The sequence below is a fragment of the Tympanuchus pallidicinctus genome, unplaced genomic scaffold (assembly GCF_026119805.1).
Source record: "Tympanuchus pallidicinctus isolate F22 unplaced genomic scaffold, pur_lepc_1.0 scaffold28, whole genome shotgun sequence".
In the NCBI taxonomy this organism is placed as follows: Eukaryota; Metazoa; Chordata; class Aves; order Galliformes; family Phasianidae; genus Tympanuchus; species Tympanuchus pallidicinctus.
The window spans coordinates 827834-854372 of NW_026294745.1; the positions used below are offsets into that span (position 1 = coordinate 827834).

General features: G+C 49.9%; 2 protein-coding genes across 3 annotated transcripts in view; both read left to right on the forward strand.

The window, feature by feature from the left end:
- Window positions 1–23621, forward strand: part of CORO1C (coronin 1C) — a 39353-nt gene extending 15732 nt beyond the window's left edge. For both annotated transcript variants that reach the window (XM_052691305.1, XM_052691307.1), the window contains exons 2-11: window positions 4550–4749; window positions 11006–11128; window positions 15716–15845; window positions 17315–17496; window positions 18051–18170; window positions 18759–18863; window positions 19521–19666; window positions 20330–20387; window positions 20475–20720; window positions 21073–23621. In XM_052691305.1, the coding sequence (XP_052547265.1) occupies window positions 4550–4749; window positions 11006–11128; window positions 15716–15845; window positions 17315–17496; window positions 18051–18170; window positions 18759–18863; window positions 19521–19666; window positions 20330–20387; window positions 20475–20720; window positions 21073–21192 (1430 nt within the window). In that variant the 3' untranslated portion in view covers window positions 21193–23621. The remainder of the gene's footprint in view (window positions 1–4549; window positions 4750–11005; window positions 11129–15715; window positions 15846–17314; window positions 17497–18050; window positions 18171–18758; window positions 18864–19520; window positions 19667–20329; window positions 20388–20474; window positions 20721–21072) is intronic.
- A 712-nt stretch (window positions 23622–24333) lies between these two features.
- On the forward strand, window positions 24334–26472 carry SELPLG (selectin P ligand). The gene is made up of 2 exons (XM_052691319.1): window positions 24334–24732; window positions 25176–26472. Exon 2 carries the CDS (start codon window positions 25181–25183, stop codon window positions 26360–26362), a length of 1182 nt encoding a protein of 393 aa, XP_052547279.1. The 5' UTR covers window positions 24334–24732; window positions 25176–25180; the 3' UTR covers window positions 26363–26472.
- The last annotated feature ends 67 nt before the right edge of the window (window positions 26473–26539 follow it).

Consider the following 26539-nt stretch of genomic DNA (forward strand, 5'->3'; position numbering starts at 1 on the left):
GGGATGGAGCAGTCACACACCCACCATCCCCTTGCTGGGGGAGAATCGTACATAGAGAGATAGCATCACGGCAGGGACACAAGGGACTCTCCATGTCAGCAGCAAGGCAGGTGTCCTCTCATGGTGGGCATCAGTAGTGATTTGCTCTGGTAACTGCCTACAGTGCCTTGGTCATTCTCCTTATCTGCTTTGAATTTGTTGATCATTATCTGAGACTGAATTTATTTCAAAGCCGCCGTTGAAGCGCATGGAATCCCTTCAATAAAGCTGGTGCTGAATGGAGTTTGGGGCTTACCATAAACAGATGCAACTCTTGCTTATCTTCAAGTTTCCCATTTAAGGGAAAGCCCTGTTCCTTTCCAGCCCCAAAAGAAGCAGCGTTTTATAAGGAAGCTCCGTTCTCCCAGGCTGGTTGTTTTGTACCCCCCTCCCTTAGCCATAGCCTCCGGCTGGCTGTGCCTGAATCCAGCCCTTTCTTTCAAATGTCGCTCTTTCCAAAAGGGATCACAATCACATGGGCTGAGCAGGATTTTGCCATTAGTGGGGGGTTTTCCTGTAAGTGTTCCCTAGCAGGATGCGTTTCCTCTTGCATAAGCAGCCTGAAAACCCTCCGAAGCCACAGAAATACATCTGTTGGTTTCTCTAGACAGATAAATCCTTTATAAACAGGAAAATGGGCAAACTCATGGTAACTCTTGTGACACATCGTGATGGGAGATCAGAAAGAAACGGGATGAAAAGTATCACTGTGCAAGTATGGCTGATGGCATTCTGCATTTCTGAGATCCTTTTAAAGACTGGAACAAAGACCGGAGCCTGAACCATATGGCAGTGGGAGACGGAGCTGAATGCGAGGTAAAATTCAGCTGAATGTCACTTGACATTTGGGAAGGAAAAGACTGAAGGTGGACGGCTGTGTCCTGCACAGGATACGCAAGATGTCGGTGCCCCCAAGCAGGTCCAGGAGATCAGTTCAGGCACAGAGCTGTCAGCACTTCTATTGTCGCGGTCTTTGCAGGGCGTCGAGCGCTTCTGTTCTCATTTTGCTGAGGGCTGTAACTCTGGCAAAATTCAAACTCCTTTCAACTCGCAGCAGTGAGGCTTTAAATCCTCCAAAGTTGTACTTTACAAAAAAAAAAAAAAGCATTTCCTGTCTAGCAAGTGTACGAAGATCGTTCCAGTTCCTCAGCTCAGATTTAGCGGCAGCGACCACGATCTAATTATCCTTCTCTTTTGAAAGCTTAACGCTGAGTCTGCTGCCCAAGCCCAGCCCTGTTTGGCTGTGGATGTGCTCTGGCTCCCAGAAGCCTTGCAGGGTTTTGCAGATACTGAAGGCTGCATCACTCTTTCCAGACATCAGATCGGCATAAATTTTGGCGTTTCACTGTATGATCCTGCGAGTGGGCAGGCTGAGTGCTGCCCTACCTTCAGCCTACCTCTGCTGATGACCAGGAGGACCTGTCCCAGCCCAGTTACCAGATTAGATTCATAGCATCTCTTTAATTGGAAGGCATCCTTAAAGGTCATCTGATCTAACTCCACTGCAGTGCACAGGGACACCCACAGCTCCATCAGGTGCTCAGAGCCCCATCCCCTGACCTTGGGTGTCCCCAGGGATGGAGCTTCCAAATTCTGCTCGTGTTGTGGGTGGTGGAAGAGCGATCCTTCACACTTCACTGAGAGACAAATTAGGATACTAAACGCTCTTTGCATTTTCACAGGAGGCTGGCATAGGGATAGGATGACTCTTCTTGTGCTCAGGATCGAGCTAACCCGTGTTGTTTTCCACCTGCCCACTTTCTGTGCTGTGCGGGAAGATCCATACTTGCTGCTCTTTATAGCTGGAGCCTGCACATTTATTTTTTCCCCACTTCTCTTTGGAGAGCAGCCAGATCAAAATGGCTGTGATCCAAAGCCAAGAATCACTCCCTTTGCTATGGAAATGAGGACTCAGAGGCTGTTCACCATGTGTTCATCATGGAGAGCTCCTGCTAAGAATGATGAGCTGTAGGTGGGGGAAGAGGGCAGCGAAGGTGTGCTCAAACAAATCGGTTTGGAACAAATAGGGGTATTTTGGGATACTTCTGGCTCTCTGTGATTTTAAATGTCAGTTGTGGAAAACAAGAAATTTCAAATGCTAAAAATCCTGGGAAATGGTAAAAATGAGGGAAATAGCATAGTAGGATTTTATTACTGGAGAAAATAGAATGCTTGAGAGGGACTTCCTTGTGGTGTTCAGGTGTTGATGAACTGAAGGAGAGATATAATTATCCAAGCTATACAAACAATCCCTCTTATTAACCGCCCTATCCATGTTCTCAGCATTAAAGCAGACGAATCAGAAAACCCCTGCATGTACCATATGTTGATGGTGGGCAGTTTGCTGCACGTTAACTCCACCAGACAGCTCGAAGCCCTCTCTTTACATTCTGCTGAAACATCGGTGGGATGAGAACCGGCTGCATTCCCACCAGGGAGCCAATGTGACCAGCAAGGCAGCGTGGGGATGGGAGCAGCACTGGAAGCCCTCAGAACCAGTGCCAAGGGCAGGACTCGCAGCAGTGGACCCAAAGCTCTGTGTCCCATTGCCATGCAGCACTAATGGCTCGCTGGGAGTAGGCCCAGCCTCTCTGCATCTATGCAATAGATTAGCAGCTGGGTGTGGAGCTGTGTTTCTTGCATGCTACATCTCCGCCAGTCCTCAAGCAGCAATAGGACGACGCGTTTTGTTTCTTTCAGGCACTTTGAGCTGAAGTGCTCCTGGGTCAGGCTTTGCTGAGGCCTGCTGAGAGCACAAAATGGCGCCGGCAGGCCGCGCTTCGTGCTCACATTGCTGCTGCTTGGTGGCTTCCATTGCGCTGTGCTGTCGCTGGGTGTGCCCAGCCCAGAGCAGCCCCGTGGTTTTAAGTGCAATGTGTGGCAGAACATGCGTTGTGCAACCACACTAACTGACAGAAGAAGCCTAAGTTCATCTGGAAGGTGACAGTAATCATTAATAAGTTGCATCTAGCTTTTTTCATCTGGGAATTGTAATAGTTCACAACGTTTTGCATTTAAAAATTACAATTGCTTTTTTTTTTTCCTTCTTTTTTTCCTATAAGCTGCACTGGCACAGGATGCCCAGAGAGCTGGTGGTGCCCCATCCCTGCACGCAGCCACGGTCAAGGGACGGGGCTGTGAGCACCACTAGAGCTGTGTGCCCATTCCAACTCAAACTATTCTACAACCCTGTGATTACAAAATGGTGTTTGTGGCACTTCTGTATCTTCAAAATGACGGAATTCATTTGAGAGATTGAACAGACCGTCAGAAACCATCCTTGTTGTGTCCTCACCTGGGCAGAACCTTGTGATGGCAGAGGGCAGTGGGGCTGCATGGTGCTCAGGGGGATCTCATGAGAAGCAGGCAGAGTGCTTTTTTTCTTACAAACACCTAGAGCGGAGCGTTTTGCTCTGTAGCTGTCTGTGACATTAATTGTAACGTTTTTCTTTTCTTCAAATACCGTGTGACTGCTGATTTCCCAGCTCTGATGAGTGCTTTGCTCCAGTTTTGCAGCTCTTTGTAACCTCACGACTACAAACGGCGCTCGTTCTGCAGTCTCTTTCAGTGCTTTCACGCAAAGGCGCTGCAATCAGATGGATGCACAGCCTTTCATCACCAAAAAGCAGAGATGCACACTTGCACCCTGCTCAGTCTCTCACTTGGGCATCAGCCTGGGTCTGCAGGGAGCAGCTTTGCAAAGCACTGTGGCTTTCCCAGCCCTGTTTCCACATGGGAAGTTTCTGGGAAGCAAGACAGGAGGCGGATGCTCGCTTCCAGGGTTGGGATTCATGCAAGGTCCCCTACCTGAGTCTTCATCCAGCTCTGGAATTTTCCATGCTGGTCAGTTTCCCTCTATTTTAACTCAAGCCTTCTTGAAAATCCTTGTCTCAAGAGAAGTGCTACAGACACGCTAAGTTAATTTGAGTCATTAGGTTGTTTCCATTACTCCTTTCTGCCTAGGAAACTTTAATTTTTTATTTTTTTTTGGTGAGATTTTGGAGTGAGAAGAAAGAAGTGGAAGCTGGCTGACATGTGGAACCACTTCACAGGAACACCGGATTTTGAGAGCTTGCATTTTTATTTACATCTTCTGGACCCTGTCTGACTTGAAAGTAAACAAGTTCAATCCAAGCCCAGATTTATCCCTGAAAATATGCGGAGACTTGTCTAAAAACTGCTTTTAGGATTAGGGACTTCCTTTGCTGCAGAAAGAGCGTCTACAATAGCAGTGCTGACACTTAACCAGTGAGCTCCTGTGAAACAGCCTTGAACGTGCGGTTTGGTTGTGTCAGGGATGAGGCAACCTGTGTTGTTTTTTAAATGTAAAACAACTTGAGAACTTAGCAGGGCTGCAGGAAGCTCCCTGTGAATGCAGCAGTGTGTGAAACTACATTGTGTAGTGGTGGGGCCGGGTGACAGCGAGGTGACAAGCCCTTGACTTGCCTTCTGACAAGCAGCACATCCCTGCATGTGGCTGACCACCCTCTGCCATCCCTTTTCTCTACAGACACAATGAGGCGAGTGGTACGACAGAGCAAATTCCGGCATGTGTTTGGCCAGGCAGTGAAGAACGACCAGTGCTACGATGACATCCGTGTCTCTCGTGTCACTTGGGACAGCTCCTTCTGTGCTGTGAACCCCAGGTTTGTTGCAATCATCGTGGATGCGAGCGGCGGCGGGGCCTTCCTGGTGCTGCCTTTGCACAAGGTGAGTGCTGCTGAGTTTCTTGCTGTTAACGTGCTCAGCTTGCTTTCCCTTGTCACTTCAGTGCTTGTTTGTGAGCGGCGCTACACCTGTGAAGTCTCTGCTGTGTTGTGACAAACGTTGCTCGGCTGTGCCGTGTAGGAACACATGTAATGCTGCTGGAGTCAGGGTAACGCTTCCCGTGCATTAAACACAGTAAATAAGTAGTTTGCTTGACTGATCTAAAGCAAATCTTTATGTCGGAGGTTTCTGAGTAGAACTCGTGCTCTTCTTAAAGCCTCTCTATTTGTGCTAGCTGCACTCAGGTTTTTTGGCCATTAGGATTTGGCTCCTTGAGCTTCGTGAGAATCACTAAATTCAGGAATGCTTCTTGCAAACCAGGATGGAGTGGGTGGCACAGCTGGGTGCTGCTCCCTGCAGTGCATGTGCACAGCCCTTGCGACCATGGCACAGCTGGTCTGGCTGCTGCTTGTCCTGTCGTTACACTTCTGTTGTGTGGTGTGAGACGAGAACTAGTTCAGTGAGACAACAGCTCCAGGGCTGTCACAACTCTCCTGCAGCTCTCCCAGCCCGTGTGGCTCTGTCTGGGCTCTGACACTGCAGCCAGGTCTTGCTAGCCCTTAGTACCTGACGCAGAGAGAAGCAGACTAAGCTTAGTCTTAGTCTGTGCCTTACTTTTTCTGTGCCAAATGCTGCTCAGTATTCAGAAAAAATCTCACAATGAGGCTATATGTACAATTTACTTCTCTTTCCTTTGAATATTTCTGTAGCTCCTCAGGCCAATGCTTTGTAAAGCACACAGAAATGATAGGCTGCTGCCCACCGGATACAAAAATGGCTGCATCAAATAGCTGGAGGAAGCTGTAAAGATTGGCATGAAAATCTCCCTGCCAGTCTCATAATTTTATGGTATAAGACTGTACAAATGAGCAGGAGCAGTGTCTGAGACTGAAATAAATTCTTATAAATTCATTCTGCCCTCAGGTATCACGTGGAAAAACCACAGTACATCTTTCATCCTTGCAAGAGAGTGCTGCTCTCCTCTCCCTTTCTGATGTGCTAGCTTTTACCACAGTCAGATTACAAGAATGCTAACCTGAAAACCTTTGACAGGCTCTTGGCCACCCCAATCCCTTCATGTGTTCATAGTTAAAAACAAAAGCGAGAAACATCAAACCTAAATGCATTACTTCATCTTAGTGATTTGTTTCCACAGGAATTTTCTCTCCTTTGAAAATTTACAATATGTAAGATGGATAGCTTGATGAGATAGAAGGGAAATGAATGTCCTTGAGAATGATAGGGGATCATATTGACAATGTTTCTTGCTCTCCTCAATTCTGCGTGTTTGATGCTTCTAAAATTGCACGCCTGGCTTCGTTTATGCATTTAGTGTAAATTCTTGCCATGTTAGATAGAATCAGTAGTCCAATACTGATGCAAACTGATTTTAACACAGACTTAAAGCTGAAGTATTTTGATGGTGTTGCTTTACAGAAGATTTGGGTTCATAACCCTTTAGAAAAAAGGGTTCTTTCCAACAGAGGAGCACCAGATCAGGAAGCGTGCTCTGTGGTGTGTTCCAGCATCTCCTGGTGTTTCCTCATTCTTTCAAATCCTTCCTATTTTTTGTTTGAGATGGCATTTTGTATTTGTGTGAATCAGGAAAAAAGAAAAGCTAGTATTCCTCTTCAGTAACATTTTGTCTTTGTGACCCTCACGCCTCTCTTAGCCGTACTCTCCAAATGCTCTGTCTCTGTTATCAGCCCTTTTTCCTAGCTCTCTGTGCAGATCTGTCCTGTTATAAATAGCAGAAGTGACCAGAAGTGAATATAGCATTCTGATGGAGAGTGCATCACAGGAGCAGACGTGGCAAGTTCTCACTTCTGCCTTTCTAGCTATAACGAGGCAAGCCAGCCCCCGGGCTCTTCTATAGCTCTGCATTTTGCTCATCTCCTCAGCAGCTCTTTGCAAGCATTCTGGGATGTGGCTGCCCTCAAGCTGTATGTCCTGCTCCTGCCCAAGCCTGGTCCCATAGCACAGATTTGGGTTGGAAGCCCCTGCTCGGTTGCTGTGACATTGCATGCCTTGCAGCTCAGCCCTGCCAGGACAGGCTCCTATTTTCCCCTTGCTATGTGTTATTATTTGGTGGCTTGTTTATTTTTATATATTTTTTTCATTTAGTCCCTGATTCCTCCTGCCGTCCTTTGGCTTCACTTGTGTCCTCAGCCACATTCCCACTGTTTTCCACTTCCCCAAGGTTCTGATGCGACAAGGTTTGAGGCATGGCTGGTTGCTGAGGACCGCTGCTCTCAAATCCCTCAGCCTGATGATTTCTTTTGCAGCACAGCACGCTGTGGGCTGTGCTTTATCACTTCCTGTGTTCCTCTTTTATTTCTGCCTCTGTGAGCAATGACACTTGTTCCTTCAGCTCCCTGAACACTCCTCCCTCCCCCCCCCCTTCTGACTTCTGATTGAGTCCATTTAGCACAGGTGTTTGAGTTCCCACAGCATAGTGCTTGCTGTTTTGTTCCGGAGATGAAAGCAGTCACTTCTACACCTTGCCTTTGGTATGCTTTTAACGTTTAACACCTGATGCAGCTCCAGCCACAGGGAAAGCAGCCCCCCTTCCACCTCTTGGGGCATCACTCTCACAGTCTGACCTCCGGGAGCTGTCAGCACGGCAAAGACCGCAGGAACCCCGCGCAGCACCGGCTCCGTGTCCCGCTTTGCGGCTGGTTCCCCAGCACTTCACCCCTCCGGGGCCCGCTGTGCTTTGCGGGCGCTGCCGGTTCCGGGCCGCGCACGTGTCACTCCCCCGCCCTTTCCCGCGCCGCGCGCGCGCGTTCCCGCGCCCGCCGCAGCGGCACTGCGGCGACCGCGGCTTTTTGCCTTATATGGTCATGACAGCGCTCGGGGCCGCCGGCAGCCGCCGCTCTGATTGGCGGGGGCCGAGCCAATGCGCGGCAAGTGCGAGCCGGTTAACCGCTGCGTGGCCGGGGCTGCGGTCAGCGGAGTCGGGTGCCGCCGGGCTGCTGCGTCGTCCCGCCCTGTGCGTGGACCTTCCGGGATTCACCGTCCCCGTGCGCCAGCAGGAGCCTCCAGACTTGCTGGGAATTGCGATTCCCGCGGGTTGGCCGCTCTGCGGGGCCAGCCGTAGATAAAGTGCTTTAATCTGTATCCATTGTGGAGCGCAGATAATAGGCTAATTGGAGTGAGCTGTGCGCGTCGGGGAAGAAGAGTGGAAACAGCGCGTTTGCTGCAGATTGTGTGTGATGGGCACTGAGCAGAGCGGTGCAGAGCAGGACTGCAGAGCTGATCTGGGATCCTGGTCCCGGTGAATGTGCAGGGAGGGAGCCCGGTGAGGAGGTGTGCACCGATCCTCACAAGCAAGCAGCACGCAGCTCCTTTGGAGCCTCTCCTGCGTGCTGCACGCAGCAGCTCCATGCAGCTGATAGCTGGGAGTTTCCTGATGTGCTGGGAAAGCGGCTCACAAACACCGTGGTGCTGGGGCTGTGCTTTGTGGGGACTGGGGACCATTTTTTTTCCCCCTCTCTGCAAAATCTTTGCAGCTTGCAAAGAACAAAATGCTGCTGCAGGGAGTTCTCAGTTGTGGTGGCAGAGCGTGAGCCGTTACATAAAGCCTCCAAATGGGAAGTGCTGCCTTTCTGCCGTGAGGCTGCGGACTCCTGTCCCTCTGAAGGCCACAGTTTTTTTCCCCTATATTTTGCTTGGATTCTCACACAGCCCCAAGCAATGCTGTATGTTGAGTGGGGGAGATGAGAATTGAAGACAACCATGCAACAACTAGATAAAAAAAGCAAGATATTAATGGTTTTCACTTATCACCATCAGCTTGACTGCAGTGGATCATCAAGTTCTTGATGAACTAAGGAAGAGCAGGCAGGCAGTAAAGCTCCAGAAATCTTACTTATGTAGGAAATTGAGGGGCAAGCATTGTTACCCCTCTGCCTTATGCTCAGGTAGTGCTCAGTGCAAGGCAAGGCTGCTGCAGCTCTTCAAGCCTTGTGCAGCGCTGAGGGTGGAAGCTGAGCTTGGTGGCTGCAGGCAGGGATGGAAGGGATCGCTGCACTGAGCCATCAGCATCTCTCTTCATCATCTTCCACATTAGCTGTGGATACTGTGATTGGTTTAGCAGTGACTAATGGCTATTTGTCACTGTCACGAGAGAGCAATACACTTCCATTGCATCCCATATTATTTTCCCTGAGTGCCACCTGCGTGGCCAGCTGCTGCAACCAGAGGTGGAAGATGAGGAGTGCATCAAGCTTCACTCCATCCAATTTTGCAGAATTGGGGATTGTCACACGGCTCAGGGAAGACAGGTAGAGGTCAGTTTGTCTTTCAGGCTTGGTGCTTGCAACCTTATTTCTTTCTTCAGACTTCTGCAAAGTGAGGGTGGTGAAATCGCTGCTCCTTGTGCAACTCAATGCCACTTCCCTTTTGGTGGTGGTGAGCATCACCTGGCCTGGGGGAAGCAGCTGTTCCCAGTGATATTTTTACCACCATCTGGGGGCTGTTTCCTGCAGCCTGTCACCCTTTTCTGGCATAGAAGCAGTTGGGAGACAATCACATTAATTGATAAAACTGCCGCTGCTGGGAATGGTTTTCCCGTGCTGCTTATCTGACCCCTATGGATTTAATAACAGAGCTTTTTGTTCTTATCTGTCAGTTGTTAAGGGCAGCCCACCTCTGCTAAAGGACCTGAACTTTGAGCGTGCTCCAGCTCAGCACCTTCCAGCACACCAGGACTGGTCCTCAAGGCTTTTTATGGCTTTTATAACTCTTCTCAAAGCACAACTTTTAGAGCATCAAAAGCTGTTACGGTGAAGTGTCGCTCAAGCAGAGCGGTAATGGATTTTGAGAAGGATTTAATTTCTTGAAGTCATACTGAGTTAATTTTAAGCTCTGTATCAGCGCTTGAGGTTTATTTTAAATCCTTAACTAATTAAAAGATTACATTAAAAAAAAAAGAAAAAGAAAGAAAGGAAACAAAACCAAACTCTCAAACCTGGGAGGACTGCGGAAGAACTTTAGTCCAAGAATTCACTTTTGACCAACCCCCCCCCCACCCCAAATAAATCTTAAAGCCTTTTTCTGCATAGTGGCTGTGCAGGGGATGGGGCTGCCCATTTCTTTTCTTTATTCCTTTATTAAGAATCTTTTTCCATAGGTCAGTCCACGTGCAGAGGGGAGAGGTGTGCAGATGGATGTCTGCTGCTGCTCACTGTAGCATTTTTATTTACTTTTTAACCTGAATTTGGCCATTCAGGAAATGTCTGTTGTGGTGTTCCTGTGATTTAACTCTGAGTCTGTTGGATCGCTGTCTTGTTTTCTCACCAGGAGAGGTCTGGAGGTCAGCAGTCCTCCAAAGCCCACATCCAGCTTGATTCTGACCCTCCAGCTTTGAGCAGGGAGAGCCTTCTGCATGGCAATCAGCAGGAGGAGTGCCCAGCTCCGAGGCTGAGGCTGTCACCACCAAGTGGTAGAACTGAAATGCCAACCATTTCTTCCACATATTTAAACACAAGAAGTGAAGAATCTGTCCCAAAACGTTCCCTCCCTGCCTCCCGTCAGCCGTGTTTTGCTGATGCATCCATGTGGGCAGCAAAATCCTTTAGGGGAAGGGCTGCAGTTCCTGGCCCTGCAGCCATGGGAATCTTGCTCTGGCTTCAGGATGTGAAGGGGTGCTGTGTTGCCATTGCTGGATCCATCTCATGTGGGGTATTTTGTTGGCTTGTTCTGCTGGGGAGCTGACTTTGGTGGCACGCTGGTGGCACTGAGGTGTGCCATAGGGGCAAGTGGGAGTCAGTGAGGGCGTCGCTGCGGCAGTCGGTGGATCACTTTTGTCATTTAGTCCTGTAACACAGTGCTTTGCTTCACTTAACTGCGCCTTAAATGCTTTCCATCTCAGCAAAATGCCTTTGGGATGAAAGCGAGCAGGCTTGGTGAATTCAAAGCGCTGCAGCACCCTGCAATTAGAGCTGCAGCCTGGTTATCTTTAGCTGTGGCTGCCCACTGTCATGAAGCACGAGCAGAGCTGGCTTGCACCACGGGATGTCTCCAAGAAGAAAGTCGCCGGCTCGTTTCCTCTGTTGGTGCACAAGATAATCCAAATGCCATAAAACTGAATACCAAAAGCCTCAGTGAAGCGTTAGGAGGAGTCTTCTTCTGTTGTTTGAGATGTGCTCTGTATTGTCAACATATCACAGCTCTCCTCTTTGCTTTTCTCCTCCAGACGGGCCGAATTGACAAGTCCTACCCAACGGTGTGCGGGCACACAGGACCAGTGCTGGACATTGACTGGTGTCCCCACAACGACCAGGTCATCGCCAGCGGCTCTGAGGACTGCACTGTCATGGTGAGTGGGCCTGCTTTCATGCTGAGAGTGATGCTGCAAATGGTGCTTATGTTTCTGAATGCATGTGGCTGTCTCCTGTCCTGGTACCAAAGGTAGAATCCTTTCTGCTGGAGGACTGCTTATGGGCATTCTCCGTAGTGGGTTTTGGTTCTGCTTGAGAACTGAGATGCCTTCTACCTTGGCATCCAACTTTCTGGTTTTCTCTTGGGCTAGTAGAAGAGCAGTTCTTCCTCTGGGGATCTGATGTTTGGGAAGGGAAGGAAGGCAGCGTGCCATTCAGTAGTGGCTTGGTTTGGTTTGCAGTGCTTTACAGAAGCTGGAGGAGGTTCCCAATCTCAGGTATCCAAATGGATGTGGTGGTGTGTGCTGCAAAGCCGTGGAGATTAAAGGGAGGAGCAAGCTATTCTGCTTTCATAATTGCTTCAGCCCTTGGTTTAAAGTTGAAACTTACATCTTTTCCTAGTCAAAGGTTGTGAGTCGATGTCAAAAGTTTGGGATTTCTTAAAATTTATTTTTATTTAAGTATATTAACAGTGATCCAATTTTTACACCTGCCAGCCTTGGTCCCCAGTCCTGTTTTACGCACTGAACAATAGACGACCTTGCTCAGTGATGGATGTGGAATCCTGTGTATGCAAACACAGCAGAATAAGTGAAAGAAAATGCTTGTAAGATGAAATAATGCCAAATAACTTCAGTGATCTTTGGCCATATTTAGAAATGCTGTAGGCTGAATGTTATATTGAAATCTTATTATAGATCATGTCAGATAAATTCCTTTGCTTCTGTTCATCGTTAAAATGTTTGGGAGGGGATTCATCCCAAGTGGCTTATGCTGGGACAGCTCTTGCCTGTGATCTCTCTGTCTTGGAAGCCAAAGCATGTTAACAAAGCTTACTATATTTAATATTAAACAAAACAACAAGCTTCTGTGTTTGTAACAGTCACTGCTGGGCTAGAACTGAGCTTTGAAGGATGCTGTTTTGTTCCTCTAGAAACCAGAATCCAAAAGGGCTGTGAGTCAGAACGAATGCTTTCTGAAACATGAGCATCAACAGAAGCAGACGAAGCTGTAGTCCATAGCTGCTTTGGAGAGGCAAGATAAGTCACTAATCCAAGTGCAATGACAAGTATGTTGCAAGGCTCCAGAGGGACTGAATTGTGGAGAAAAACTGACAGTGCTCAATTACGAGTTGTCCACACTCTCCTGGTGAGCAGACAACACCGTCCACACAGAGCAGGGCTTTGTGTGCTCCAGGGTCACTGCCCATCCTGTCCCCACACCCCATATGTGTGGGTCTGGGAAATGGTGGCTGTGAAATCGAGGAGGGCTGGCTGAAAGCTCAGCTGAGTCTCTTGTTAGGTCTTGTGTAGTTTCTGGTGGGCAAATCGTCTGGGACACGTATGAAGTGGGCTGGACAGAGAGCTGGAGATTGTAAAGAACGCGGCTGGCCTGCATTGCTTGGGAGAGGAACTGGATGAGCCGGTGAGCTGAGCTGTCCCAGCTTTAATTGCTTGTCTGGCTTGGCACAAGTTGTTCCGCATCCTGTTTTCCTTGCTTTTCTTCAGCAGAGGTTTTTGGAGTCCTGCTTCCTGAGCAGCCTGGCGCTGAATAAACTCATCTTAATTCCTTTGAGAGATATGTAGCGCTTCTTCAACTCTGAACTGTTCATTAGCCAACAGAAAATGCAAAAAACAGTGATGCAGTGGAGGGAAATGATGTGGCTTTTTGCAGAAGCACCAGCTGCTTTTAAAAAGTAACTTAAATTGTCAGAGGCCATCTGTATGTTGACACTTAAGGATTTAGGATCTGACCCTGTGCCACAACAGGACCCATCAGCATCAGCTAGGCTCATGGTGAGGGGGAGAACGTGGCTCTGAGAATCCATCCAGCCAAGCAATGAGAGAAGTCAGTCTGTAAGGTGAAAATAGCCTGGGAACTGCATCTGAGCAGGTAATTATTTGGGCTCATTAGGGCACTGGAAAAGCAGGCATCTTTTTTTTTGATACCAGTGGGGCATCCCCATCTTCTCTGCTCCACGCTGTTCTCAGAAAGACTTCTTTGAAAACACAGAGGCATGCGGATACCTTCTGTGGCTTCTCTTTGAAGAAGGATTCTCTTGTGCCAACAAATCAGGAATTATTTAAATATTCATGCCTGGTGCTTTGCTGAATGACTGTAACGTACTGAAGGCTTTTTAATTCAGCTGGAAAACGTTTGATTCTGGAAAGGCTCGTAAATGGTATCAGATGGTCCTTCTCAGATAGGAAAAATTTGCTTCATCAGAAGGTGAACACTAATGATCTTCTTGTTAACAATCAGAGAAGAGTTCATTCCACGGAGCAAATTGGTTTCAAATGAAAGGAGAGCCCTTGCAGCAGTGAGAATGGCTGCTCTCAGTGCCTGCTCCTGCAGGGATGCAGGTGAAAGCCTTCATTTGATCATGCAGTGTGAAGGCTTCCACGTGGGAAGCTGTGCTGTGCCCATTCCATCCCACACAGGGAGGTTCCCTCCCCACGCAGGAATGCTGGGCCGGGTCGCTCGGGAGCACACCCCGACCTTTTACACTCCTGGCTTTTTTGCAATACCAAGCAGGATTATTAGGTCAATAGTTTGTGTAATCTGCAGGGGATTACACTGGCCTGCAGCTGCTGTAAGCTATAGGGGCTTTCCCTCTTTTCCTTGAAGGAAAAAAACATATCTCCGTCCTCCAGAGGCTTCTTAAAAATCCCTTCTATTGGTTTCTGCCTGCAGTTCCCCCCTCTCTCCTCTCCCACCCTTCGTTTGGTGGTCCCTCACAGCTGGAGCTGTGGCTCTGAAAGCTGCCCTGGCTCAGGACAGCCATCCGCTTGGGGTGAGGCCGCATGAATTTGGGGCAGAGCAGTGTGGAAGAACAGCTTTGTCCCTCCAAGGGGAAGAAGATGCTGTGCTCGTCAAGGTTTGCTATTTCCAAAGACTCCCCAAACTTCAGGATGAGCAGAGCTCTGGTTCCCTGCCCCATCCTCAGCACAACATCAGCCTGCCTCTGGCAGACCTAACTGTCCTGGCCTTTTCATCTAGAGGAAAAGCATTTTGGGTGGCTTCTGGATCTTCTTTGTTTCTGGTCCTCTCCTGCCTGTGCCCCAGGTTGCACCCACGGTCCCTGTTGTTCCTGCACAGCCCCCTCCCCAGCACTCCCACTCCTCCCTGCTGTCTGCCTCAGGCAGCAGCTATTTCCTGCAGCGTAGCACTCGCACTCAGAATCATTAAGGCTTTGGAGGTGGTTCCTGTGAGACCTACGTAAAATAATTACATTAAGTGCCAGTGCCAGTTTTAGCAGACTGACTGAAGCTCTGAGCTGCTGTCAGCAGACGTGCGTTAGCTGTTGCTGCTGTCAGGCTTTTATTCCCTGGCTGGCATGAACAAAGCTGCTCCTATAAGAGCTGACAGCTCTCTAACCTGGAGTTACCTTGTCATGGGCAGGTGCACTGACTTGTTGCAGTGTGCAAGGTGTATTTTGCTTTCAGATGGAGTCTGCAGTTGCTGATGCTGCCGTGCTCTTTTGTAACATGACAAAAAAGGTGATTGCTGGTGAAAGCCAGCACATGCCATCCTGGTGCTGTGGGTGCAGCTGGGATGGCTGGGCAAGAGGAGAAGGAAGGGTTTGAAACCCTGGAGGGTGCAGGCAGGGGTGCAGCTGCGCTGTTGAAGTCATTTGGGGTTGTTTGGAAGTGAGCTGCCCTGGTTCTGAAATCCTCTTGGAGTCATCCTGCTACCTCTGACAGATTGCTGGGCACTGCGGGCAGGGCTTGGCAATCCCTCTTCTCCTCCAGAAAAAACGAACAATAGAAGGGAATGAAACGTGCTCTGCTGCTGCCACCTACCTCCAGCAGCTATAAGTGCTCAGTTGAAGGCTTCTCCTTTAATTTCTGTTAACATGCCGGATGTAGGTCAAACTCAGTTCAAATATGGTTGTCCAGTGCTAAACTGCAGCAAAAGCTTTGGTGGGCTGCTCCTTCCCTGGGCCACAGGGATGAATCTTCTCCCCTGTCATTGCCCATTGCAGAGGGCACCACCTGGGCTCAGTTTAGCTGTTCTGGCCCCACAGCTGGGACTGCAGAGGTGTGATCAGAGCCCTGGGACTGCTCCTTCCCCTGCTGGCACTGTCCTGACCAGCGGAAGAATGTGGAGCCATGTAGGTGAGACAGAAAACAGCCAGCATTTCTAAAGAAGTCAACCCCAACGTAGCTGCAACTTCTTTACGAGGGACAAGCATAACTTGAAAGGACAGCAGCTGGTTCAGGTGGAATCGAGCAGCTAGGCAATGTTTTCTGAGTCCTTCGCAGGCAGCAGCTGACATGTATGGCTCTGGGATGTAGTGGTGGAGGGGATTCATGGTGTGACCAGCCATCAGTCAGGTGCTGTGCTGGAAGGATGTTACACTCAGCCTTGACAAAAGTCTCCTCCCTCTGTTTTCCCATTTATGTGGAGAAGTGACAACCTAGGCTTCTGCTGTGGCTTGGCACAGGATGCGTGAAGCGAATGACTAATGTGCTCATCAGAAGGATGCCCTTTGCCTCACCATCTTTCCTTTTCCCCTTTTCCAGGTATGGCAGATTCCTGAGAACGGGCTCACGCTGTCCTTGACAGAGCCAGTGGTAGTTCTAGAAGGCCATTCGAAGCGAGTGGGCATCGTGGCTTGGCACCCGACGGCGCGCAACGTGCTGCTCAGTGCAGGTATGTGGCAGTGCTGTGTGGGCAGCAGCCATCCCCATGGCATCCCAATTGGGTGTTTTGGAGGAGAGGGAGCTGATGGCTCCTCCTGTCCTCTCCCAGCTGCTTCAGGGAATCACAAGACCCGTGACAGTTCCTAGGAACACTGTGACATGTGGCTCACAGCCCCTTCCTTGGCCTTTTATTGCCCTCAGTTTACAGAGAAGCAGGAAATTGGAGGTATGAATTACAGGATTACAACTGTTAGACTTTCTTTGATCTGCAAGTTTCATCAGCTGAGAGGCGTTCATATGCACTCTCCTCATCCCTGTTTTCATGTACTTCTTATAAAAGGCCTAACTGTTCCTCCATTTCGCTGTCAGCTGTCCCAGTGCCTGGCTCTTCATTCCACAAACTTTCAGTATTTTCCAAATGGCCTCCTCGACTGGTACAGTTTATGCAATGAGATTTTTTTGGCCACTGAAAAACAGTCAAATCATTATGGAAATAAAATGGAAAGTCGTTATCCATTAGCTCACTCTGCAGCTTTCACAGCGTGACCTTTAGCTTGGAGCGTAATAAAAGCAGCAAATGGTTTCAGCTGGGCTGTCAGATGAGCTGTGTGTTTTTGGTAGATGTAAAGGCTCTCTGAGGTGCTGGTTTGGTTTGGATCTGGTTTCCCCAAAAATGCTTTGATGCAGACTTTGTGGCAGTTAAATTAACAAAGCTCAGTGTGGGAATGCACGAAAGGAGAAGGCAGCTTGCTCAGACTCCTGCTGTGTGTGTCCAGGCAGCCTGGCCAGGAGGATACCATCAGGTCAGTGCAGCCTCCAGGCTTCCTCTTGGTGGCACCAAACTGATGTTGGATGTCTATTGGACTGTTTAGGAGTGCACAGGGATCGTTATGTTCCCCTCAGTATGTTTTCACCCCTCCTTAAGCATTAGGAAGCATTGCTAACTTGCACGTTGTGCTTTTGTTCTCTTCTCTGGGATCTTATGGCTGCAGTCCTGTTCTTTATTTTGCTGTCATCTTGTTCAAGGCTTTATTCTTTTTCTTCTTGCTGTTTGGTCCTTGAACAAAACCACCTGCCTAATGATTCTCATGAAACAGCTGACCTCAGCTTTTGATGCCTGCTGTTTTTCCCCCCCATTATGTTCCGTTGTTTCTTCTACTGTCACTTGCCAAATTCTCCATCCACGCCACTTTCTGCTGCAGATCTCTGTAACCTGAGAGAGCAGTGACTGTCAGCCAGTGCTGTCATGTGCAGAGCTGTAAGAACATCACCTCTTTGCCTTCTCTGTCCACTTCATCCCCTTTCTGACCCCGTATTCAAGTGAGGTGGTGCTGCCTGGGGCGCTGCACACAGAGCACACTTAAGAGACAGTGCCCGAGGCACTGCAGCTGCAGCAGGTCTTATTCCTTGCTCTCTGCTGCTGGCTTTCTTCAGTTCACATCACGGCTGTGATTTTTTAGCTTTTATTTTCTCTTTCAGGTTGTGATAATGCAATTATCATCTGGAACGTGGGGACAGGTGAAGCCCTCATCAACTTGGATGACATGCACGTGGATGTGATCTACAATGTGAGCTGGAATCGCAATGGCAGCCTAATCTGTACAGCTTCCAAAGACAAAAAAGTTCGAATCATTGACCCCAGGAAACAAGAAATCATCGCTGTGAGTTTGTGCAGTCATTTCACTTCAGCAGAGAGAGCATATAGAGGAAGTACCTTTTTTTCCCAGTGCACACCACGTTCAGTCACCTTCTTCAAAGTGAGAAAGAAATTACAAGAGGGATAGCAGTGCTTGGAGGATTTGTCTGGGTTTATTGGAATTAGTGTTTGAACTGGGATTTGAGGGCTCAGTTTTAAAACCTGCTGGAGTGTAATTCCACATCTAATCCTTTTGCATAATTACAGTTTCAAAGTTGTGTATGCAGAACAGAGATTTAGCAGCCTTGTATGTATTGTAGCTTGAGAAGAAGCCTTCCTTCAGCCTTGTAAGAATCGGATAGGCAAAGCTGAAGCAAGCTGGCTGTGACCACTTCTTTTGTAGCTTAGTAATGGCTTTCTTCCCTCAAGCATCAGGCAGGGGTGGCTGGATGTTGCTCCATATAGTCAGCATCGTGAAGGAGCAGCATGTCCTGCTGGCATTCTGTGCAGTCAAAAGAGAATCACCACCGGTGGGGCATTCTGCTCCTTGCTAAAGGCTGTTCTTCACATCTATTTCAGGAGAAAGAGAAAACCCATGAGGGAGCCCGGCCCATGCGAGCCATTTTCCTCGCTGATGGAAACATCTTCACGACCGGCTTCAGCCGCATGAGCGAGCGGCAGCTGGCCCTCTGGAATCCAGTAGGTTCTTGTCCCACGACTGCTGTGCTGTTGTCGTGCCCAGCTGAGCTGGTGACCAGGACCTACAGTCAGCTGCTGTGTTTGGTTGATTTACTTGAGCTTCTTCCTTCTCTCTGACCCTACTCAGACTTCCTGTGCCAGAGCGTGTTGGTGTTATTTGGACTTGATGCTCGCTCAGGAGAGGAAGTGGGTTTTCTTCTGTCAGCCCCTGCCTCACTGAGAGCAGAAGTGAAGCTGGCAGCTGCACGTCTGAAGTGCAGGGAGAGTACTTGAGTTGTACAGAGCGAGACAGCAGCAAATCTATCACACTGGCACGGGATTCTCACTAACATGACTGCATCATATCTTTCCCTTTAACTTGACCCCCTTTCCTGGGGTCCTGCTCTGAATGTGTCTTGTGATTAAAACATCCTGAGGGAATGGATAAGCTTGCAAGACATCAGCATTTGTTATTCTAACACAGAGCCTTCAGGGTGGAGAAGCCGAGTGTTCTCTAGCTCCAAAGAACTGTTAATGATGCAGATCCTGTGTTAATATCAGCTTTTCCATTCTTTGGTAACAACAGAATTTTCTTTTTCAAATTTCCAGAAAAACATGGAGGAGCCAATAGCCCTTCACGAGATGGACACCAGCAATGGGGTCCTGCTGCCATTCTATGACCCAGATACCAACATTATTTACTTGTGTGGCAAGGTGAGAAGAAGCTTTTAATCACCAGGCTTGTTTAGAGGTAGACTGATTGGATGAATGATGCTGACGAAGTTGTAAACAAATCTGAAAAATTCCAGGCTGCTTTGATCCTCACTCTGCAGGGCTACACAGAGCCTGTGAGGTCTGCACTGTGAAGGCATGGTGTGCAATTGGATGTTTTATGAGATGAATTCATATGGGTTAAGCTGCTCTTCATTCAACAAGTCAGATGCTTTCCTTCAAACATCTTTTGTTGGCGTTGACCTGAATGTTTGTGTGTTAGTATGGGAGGAAAGTGCATTTTAGATTGTGTTATCCTCACACTTGAAGGTGATGGAGCATGCAGCAGTGCTTATGCTAATTTTGTGGGGCTAGATAATAGAAAACTGGGGTCACCTGTGCTCCTTTCTAAAAGCAATCTGTTGGCATTAAGTGCTCTGGAGTGCCCACTTCTGAGTGCTGCAGCTTTGGACTTCCTACAAGAGGAGCTAAAAACAAGAAGAGGTGAACAAGTAATTAAAAAGGAGGATCCATACAAGTAAATCCAATGTAGGCTGCTAATGGGAAGCATTTGTTCTGTATGCCTGCTACCTCTGCTGCTGTTTCAGAGATGCCTGCAGAGCAGGATTCACTCTGGAGTGATCTTTTTGTGTCCTGCAGGGTGACAGCAGCATTCGCTACTTTGAGATCACGGATGAATCCCCCTATGTTCACTACCTCAACACCTTCAGCAGCAAAGAGCCGCAGAGGGGAATGGGGTTCATGCCAAAGAGGGGCCTTGATGTGAACAAGTGTGAGATTGCCAGGTAAGGAGAAAGGCTGATCCCAATCTCCAGCTTGGATGCAGCAAGCAGGTTTGAAGCTGTCTCAAGAATTTATTGTGAGCAGCAGCGTGTGTGGCTCCTGGCATACTGCTGGTAGGGAATGTGCTGGAGGTGGTTTCTGAAGCTGCTTGGTCCTCCTCTTGTTATTAATGAAAGCAGGAGAGTCAGAAAGGAAGCAAAGCCTTCAAACAAATTGTCTGCAGCATATGAATTTTCCAGTAGCAGTGCCTCAGTGGCTGAGCTGAGGGATTGGAGTTTGTGTAAGTGGCTCAGAGTAAGGCTGTGTAGTGAGCAGGACGCTGCTGGTGCTGTGATACCTGGAAATCACTTGTGTGGTGCTTGTCTCAACAGCCCAAGCAGCGGGCTGTGCCATTCTGATGGCCCTTCTGGCCAGAGTGCTCTCTGAAGTCACGCAGTGCCTAGGAGGGAGTTCTGCACGCACACAGGTAGCTTTCTCTGGGCCTTACAAGGGCTCTGCTCTAGCGCAGCCCTGCTGTGACTCTTTAGGATTGCCTCTGCCTCTCAGTACACTGCTATGCATGAGCAGCAGAACTGAGGCTTCCTCTGCATGGCGTGTCAACTGTCCTCCCTCCAAGTCGCACCTCTTCTTCATTATTATTATTATTATTATCCTTTTTTTGAAAGGTTCTTCAAGCTTCATGAGCGGAAATGTGAGCCCATCATCATGACAGTCCCTCGAAAGGTGAGCCCAGGATGCTGCTGGCGCGGTGTGCAGGCCACTGCTGCCTTCCAGCCCCAAAGCTCCTGACCCACTCATTTCTCCTTGCAGTCGGACCTCTTCCAGGATGACCTGTACCCCGACACAGCTGGCCCAGAGGCAGCGCTGGAAGCAGAAGAGTGGTTTGAGGGGAAGAATGCTGATCCCCTTCTCATTTCCTTGAAGCATGGGTACATTCCTGGCAAGAACAGGGATCTCAAGGTGGTCAAGAAGAATATACTGGATAACAAACCTGCTGCAAACAAGAAAAGTGATCTCATAAGTGCTCCAAAGAAAGCAGCTGATGCCTCAGACACTGTGAGTAAAATCTGCAGGTTTTTGGGGGTGCAGGCCTGAAATTGTTTGCCATCCTTAGGAACAGTTCTAACAAAGCTGGTGTGTGCAATTCCAGTACGCTGGGATTGGGTCAGGCTGCTGTCTGCAAGGAGGGTTTGCATAAGGGATGTGGTTAGCAGCATGAGTGGGCTGATGGTTGGACTTGATGATCTCAGAGGTCTTTTCTAACCTTAATGATTCCACAGTGGGAGTTCAGCATGCTCGAGCCTTGCAAGGCTCCCATCCAGAGAAATCCCTTTGCTTTAACAGCTGAATTCTGCAGGACCGAATCCTGCCATCTCATAACGAATATATGCTGTGTCTTTCCTTCCAGCAAAACGAAGCCAAATTGGATGAGATTTTGAAAGAGCTGAAATCCATAAAAGACACCATCACCAACCAAGACGAGCGCATTTCCAAGCTGGAACAGCAGATGGCGAAGATCGCAGACTGAGCGGGGCTGGCGGGCGCTGCCAGCCCAACACATTCCAGTTCCCCGGTTTGGCCAGCAGCAGCGTGCAGCATTCCAGTACGAGCTTTCCTGTTCTCCCAAATTCACGTCAACGAGAGCCGATGATTAAAGCCAAGCTTTTTAGTGAAAGAATTTTTTTTTTTCCCTGATGTTTTAATGAATTTATGTGACTGTGTCAAACAATTCAACGAGAATAAGTGCTACTTTTACAGTCTTTATTTTTTTTTTTTTTCCACAGATGTTATGAATTCTTGAAAAGAAACCCATTCTGACTCTTTCCATGTTGTGCCCAAATATCTTTTCTAGATGTAGGGACCAATGCCACATTGTTCGTAACCATTATTTTTTTTTTTTTAAAGTTGCCAAAAAAAAGAAAAGAGAAAAAAAAAAAAAAAAACTTGCTTTTTTTTTTTTTTTTTTAAATTTTATTTGCCACTTTGCAGTATTTGTGTTTTAAATTTAAAGGGACAGCACTGTGTGTGTGTGCGCGTGCGTGTATGGGGGTGTTTATACTGTTTAGAGATCGGAACTGAAGCTATTTTGTATAAATCTTCAATGTTGAACAATCAGATCGGCTTCCCTCGCAGTGTGGCTGCTGCTGAGCCCCTCAGAGGTGACTTTCCTGCCTTCCTAATGCCTTCTGACCGTGGTTGAAAAATATATATAACGTTCTGAACGAAGCGATCCGTGCCGCAATGCCTCTTCTCCTTTGTACACCCTGCAGGACTTCTGAACCAGCGTCGTGCTGCCCTTGGAAAAGAGTTTGGGACCATCCCAGCTGTGTCCAAATGGACGTGTGCTCATTGCCAGGTTTTGTTTTAAGGCAGAAGTGACCTCCGTGCAGGCAGTGGTGTTGTGTTGATGGGGCACAAAGCTTACGGTGTGCAGTGTCAGCAGCCTGCAGGCCACACGGACAGCCAGCTCCTGTGCTGTGTGCGTGGCTGTAAATGTGTGCCTGCACCTTCATTGCTTTCAGAAGCCTTTTAAAAGCTGTGACTTTGCAATTCTTTGTCCCAGACTGTAGTGCTGATGATAGAAATTTGGACTCTGCTTCCGAAGCAGTGTTAGGAGCAGCCAGGCAACTTTCATGATGGATCTCAGAAACAAAACGCCTCCGACTGTTGTTGATCTTTTTCTCCCCCTCTATCATCCCTGCCTTAAAACTTTGCAGGAAATGGTTTCTTCCTGGATGAGATCAGCAACTCTCCTCTTTGAGGTCCTCAGCTGAAAGGTGCAAGGCACGCCAAGCTCCTCGCTGGGTTTCTGCTGCTCACATGAGGTCTGCACTGCCAGGGGGGTGTCTGGGCACGGGGCAGCCATGTTCTTGACTCTGTATCTGGTCATAGGAGTTCCCATAGGTGTGCCCAGGATGATGCTGCCCAGCCAAACTCTGCCAGCCCTCAGGCTTTGCTGTATTGGTGCAGCCCATATGCAGTGCCCAGCATCCCTTATCAAACCCAACGTGAGCAAACCTGTTGGGGTCAGACCAACATCTGGGAAGCAGTCAGCAGCTGATGAGCCCCCAGTCCCTCCCAGCTGTGCTCTAGTCCTTCATCCTGCACGGCTGCAGCGTGCGTGCCTGTGTGTGTGCTCAGAGCAGCAGCAGGATGCGTCCCTTCATCCAGGCTGATCCTTTTTTCCATTAGGTTAGCTATAGACAGCCTCAAATCCCCCATTAGGTTGGTTTTTTGGGGGGTTTTCCTTTTTTCAGTGTTTGCATGTTCACTCCTTACCCGTTAAGGATTCTCTGTGCTGGAAGGGATGTCTGTGTCGGTGAGAATGGGGACAGCTAGGAGAAGTAGCAGAGAGGCAAGAGGATGGGATGCGAGAGGCAGAGAATGTGTTATGATCCCAGAGCATGAAAGCTTCCTCAAAGTGTTTTTAGGTGGGGGGTGTGGGTGACCGCTGGTGCCGTGTCGCAGCCCTCCGGGTCCTGGGGCCGTTTGGTGACGTTTCTGTGCCGCAGTAAATGGCTGAGCTGATGTGTCTTTACTTTTGGGAAGTCAAAACCAAACGTTCCACTCCCCCCGAAACGGTGATCTCTGTGTTGGTTTGTGTGACTTCAGGGTGGTTGTGTGCTTGGGGAGAACTTTTATTTTATTTTTTTTTTCAAATTGGAGGGAAATAAGTTTCCGAACCGCTGGATGGAGGTGCCCAGATGGGGTTGGTGTGCGGTGGAGGTTTGAGGAATGGCCGCCGTGGCTGTGAGCTTATAGCTTGTGCTTTATTTAAATGAACTGATGATGCCTCGCCAGGCTCAGCCAGAGTCAGTGCCTGAAGCTTTTTGTAGCCGCGATATCCCAGAAGAGAACCAGCGACGTCCTGAAAGATGCGCTCTTATAGAGCGGCCATAGTTATCTGTCCAAATATTTGCTTCCATTTTCAAGAGATAAAAAGTCATTGATTACAAACTTCCTTCTCTTGGTTTGTTCTTTGACTGTGTTCTTGCCAGGCCTGGGTGCCCAGGAAGGCGTGGGGGTGGGGAATGTCATCAGCTGTGCCCAGTTCCCCTCTTGGAGCTGGTCCCAGGCAGGTGTGGGGGCTGTGGGGCTGGGGTGTGGGTTCTGATGAATGATGGCACTGTGGGATAACCACAGCAATGGAAACCCGGTAGTGGGGCTGAGCCACCCCTCTTCTGGGACTCTGCGTTCTGCCCAGTGTGGCCCCAAGGGATGGTGGTTCCCCTGCAAGCACAGCTGGGGGCTGCTGAGAGGGCAAGATGGGAATGCTCTCTGCAGGAGATGCTCCCTCGCAGCCTGTGCATGCCCTGGCCTTGTCCCAGTGATGCTCTACCCCTGCCCCGTGGGTTTCCCAGAAGCTTTGGGGTGGATGCAGCCAAGCACTGCACCCTGTGTTGGGGCAGAGGGCTGCGGTGGGGTTGTTTTTGGATGCAGGGTGTGTGCTGCGGATGTGCTCTTGCAGCACCCTTCCTGCGGGTGCAGCTCCTGCGCACTGCTGTGCCGGTGCTTGCGGTCAGGGCGGGTTCCTCCTCAGCATCCCTGTGCTCTGTGAGCCTGAGTGCTGCTTTGGGCAGGTGCAAGGAGAAGCATTTAGATATGGAGGCTCTGTGAATGCATAGAGCCAAGCCCCTGCCCTCCTCCTTTCCACACGGGGTCCCCTGTGTCATCCCATGGGGTCAGCTCTCAGGGATCTGTGCCTGCACCGTGCCATGGGCGCTGCCAGCTTTTGCACTGCCTTTCCTATCACTTCTGCTTTCACTTGTGCTTTGAGCACAAGCCCCGGCGTGCAGGCTCGGAGAAGCAGGGCAGTGGAATAGCCACGGGACCATCATCCTGGTAAAGGAGCAGGAGGCTGATTTCTGGGGTGCACACAGCCCCCTGGCCTCCGGTGTCAGCGTCACGTCCTCTTCTTGCAAGGCTCCAAAACCGCAGCCACATTTCCTGCCTGCCTCACTGGGGAGCTGCAGGCGGAGCGCAGCCCACGACGCCCCTGGGTTTGGGACCTCAGCAGCGACAGCCACCGGTGCTGCAGCTCGGGGTCCCTCAACATCCCCCGGCACAGGTGAGCCTCAAAACCCGTGGGGATGGAGCAGGGTGCCCAGGGGATGCATAGAGTCTGCAGGGGCTGCCACCCTCTTCCCCATGCTGCTCACTGGGATGTGAGGAGGGCAGATGTGGGGCAGTTTTGGGGCTGGATGTGAGCTGTTTGGGGACCGCTGAGTGCCGGGTGGGTTTGGGTGGTTTTAATCCTGCTCTGAGTGGATGCCCCCAGCATTATGTTGGCAGCACAGAGGGGGAGGAAGGCACTGGGGGTTCTCAATCTGCAGCCCGTACCATCCCCACACTTTCATTTCCACTCAGGCAGCCCTCCTGCACCCACTCTTCTCACAGCGGCCGTCTCCATCACAGCTCGTTTCCCATTTCCAGCCTCTCCACTTCCCTTTGCAAACTCTCTTTGCTCGGGTGGAGGGGCCTCATTTCACCCACCCCATGTGTCCTCCCCAGGTCCCATGGCACTGGGCTACACCGTGCTGCTGGCACTGCTGCTCAGCACCCTGCAGGACTGCAGGCCCCGGCCCATGCAGCAGGACCTGCAGTGGGTCTGGGGGGCAGCAGAGAAGATCCCGGCTGAGCCCCCGCTGCCCTTCCGCAGAAGAAGAGCTGATGCTGGACCCCACAGCACCACTGTGATGCCTGTTAGCAATGAGACTGCATCCCCTGGGCATGACATGCTGATGGAGCCGGATAACACCACTGGGCAGCCCGAACCTTTGGTGGTCACCACAGCAGGTCAAATGGATGACTCCACCGAGCCTCATGCACTGCTGGACACGGAGGCAGACAACACCTCCAGCCAGGCCTTGGTGCCGACCACGGCCGGTTCCTTGGATAAGAAGGATTCCCCCCAGTCTCAGCTCTTGGGCACAAAGTCACCACCGCAGCCAGGCAACACCCCCAGGCAAACCAAGGCCTCGCTGGTCACCACAGTGAATCCATTGAATGAGACCAACACCCCTGAGCCCACTGTGCCGCTGGGCTCGGAGCTGACGTCAAAGATGAACGACAGCACCAGAAAAACCAAGGCCTTGGTGGTCGCCACAGTGGATCCTTCGGATGAGACCGACTCTCCTGAGACAGCGCCCGGCACAGCACCCCAAAGCGGCAGCACCGTTGTGCCCAACCAGCTGATGGAATCCACAGGGCATGGCACGGATGGGACCGTCACCAGTGACATGGACATCTCCACGGAGCCAGGCTCAGTTCTTCTCCCCACCACCACATTTTCCCAAAAAACTGGCTCTCGCCCTCCATGGGAGGTGGACACAACACCTTTATCCATGAAACCATGGGGGACCACAGCGTCGGAACCCTCCGATGACCTGTGGGACAACAGCTCGCTGATGAACAAGTGCCTGCTGGCCATCCTGCTGCTGGCACTGGTGGCCGGGCTCTTCATGGTGTGCACGGCAGTGCTGGGCACCTTGCTTTGGCGGCGGGTGAGGACGGCTCGTCGGCAGCTCGGCCCCACCGAGATGATTTGTATTTCCTCCCTGCTGCCCGACAGCGAGCGTGCTGCCAGCAATGGTCCTCGGCGTGGCATCCCTGTGCGTCACAGGCTGCTGGTTGATGCCAGCTCTGAAGCTGATGGTGATAACCTGACGCTCAGCAGCTTTCTGCCGGAGCATTCCTGAAGCATCGTGGTGATGGAACAGCGCAGGGTCCGCCGCTGGTGCCACCACTGTTTGCCTTGGAACTGTATGGAAAAGACTTATCCACCCCATTAAAATGCCTCTGCTACACAGATGCGGTGATCTCTCGGTGCCTGCCCACATCCCCATCCTGAAATTTCGCTTCTCCATCCTCCTCCT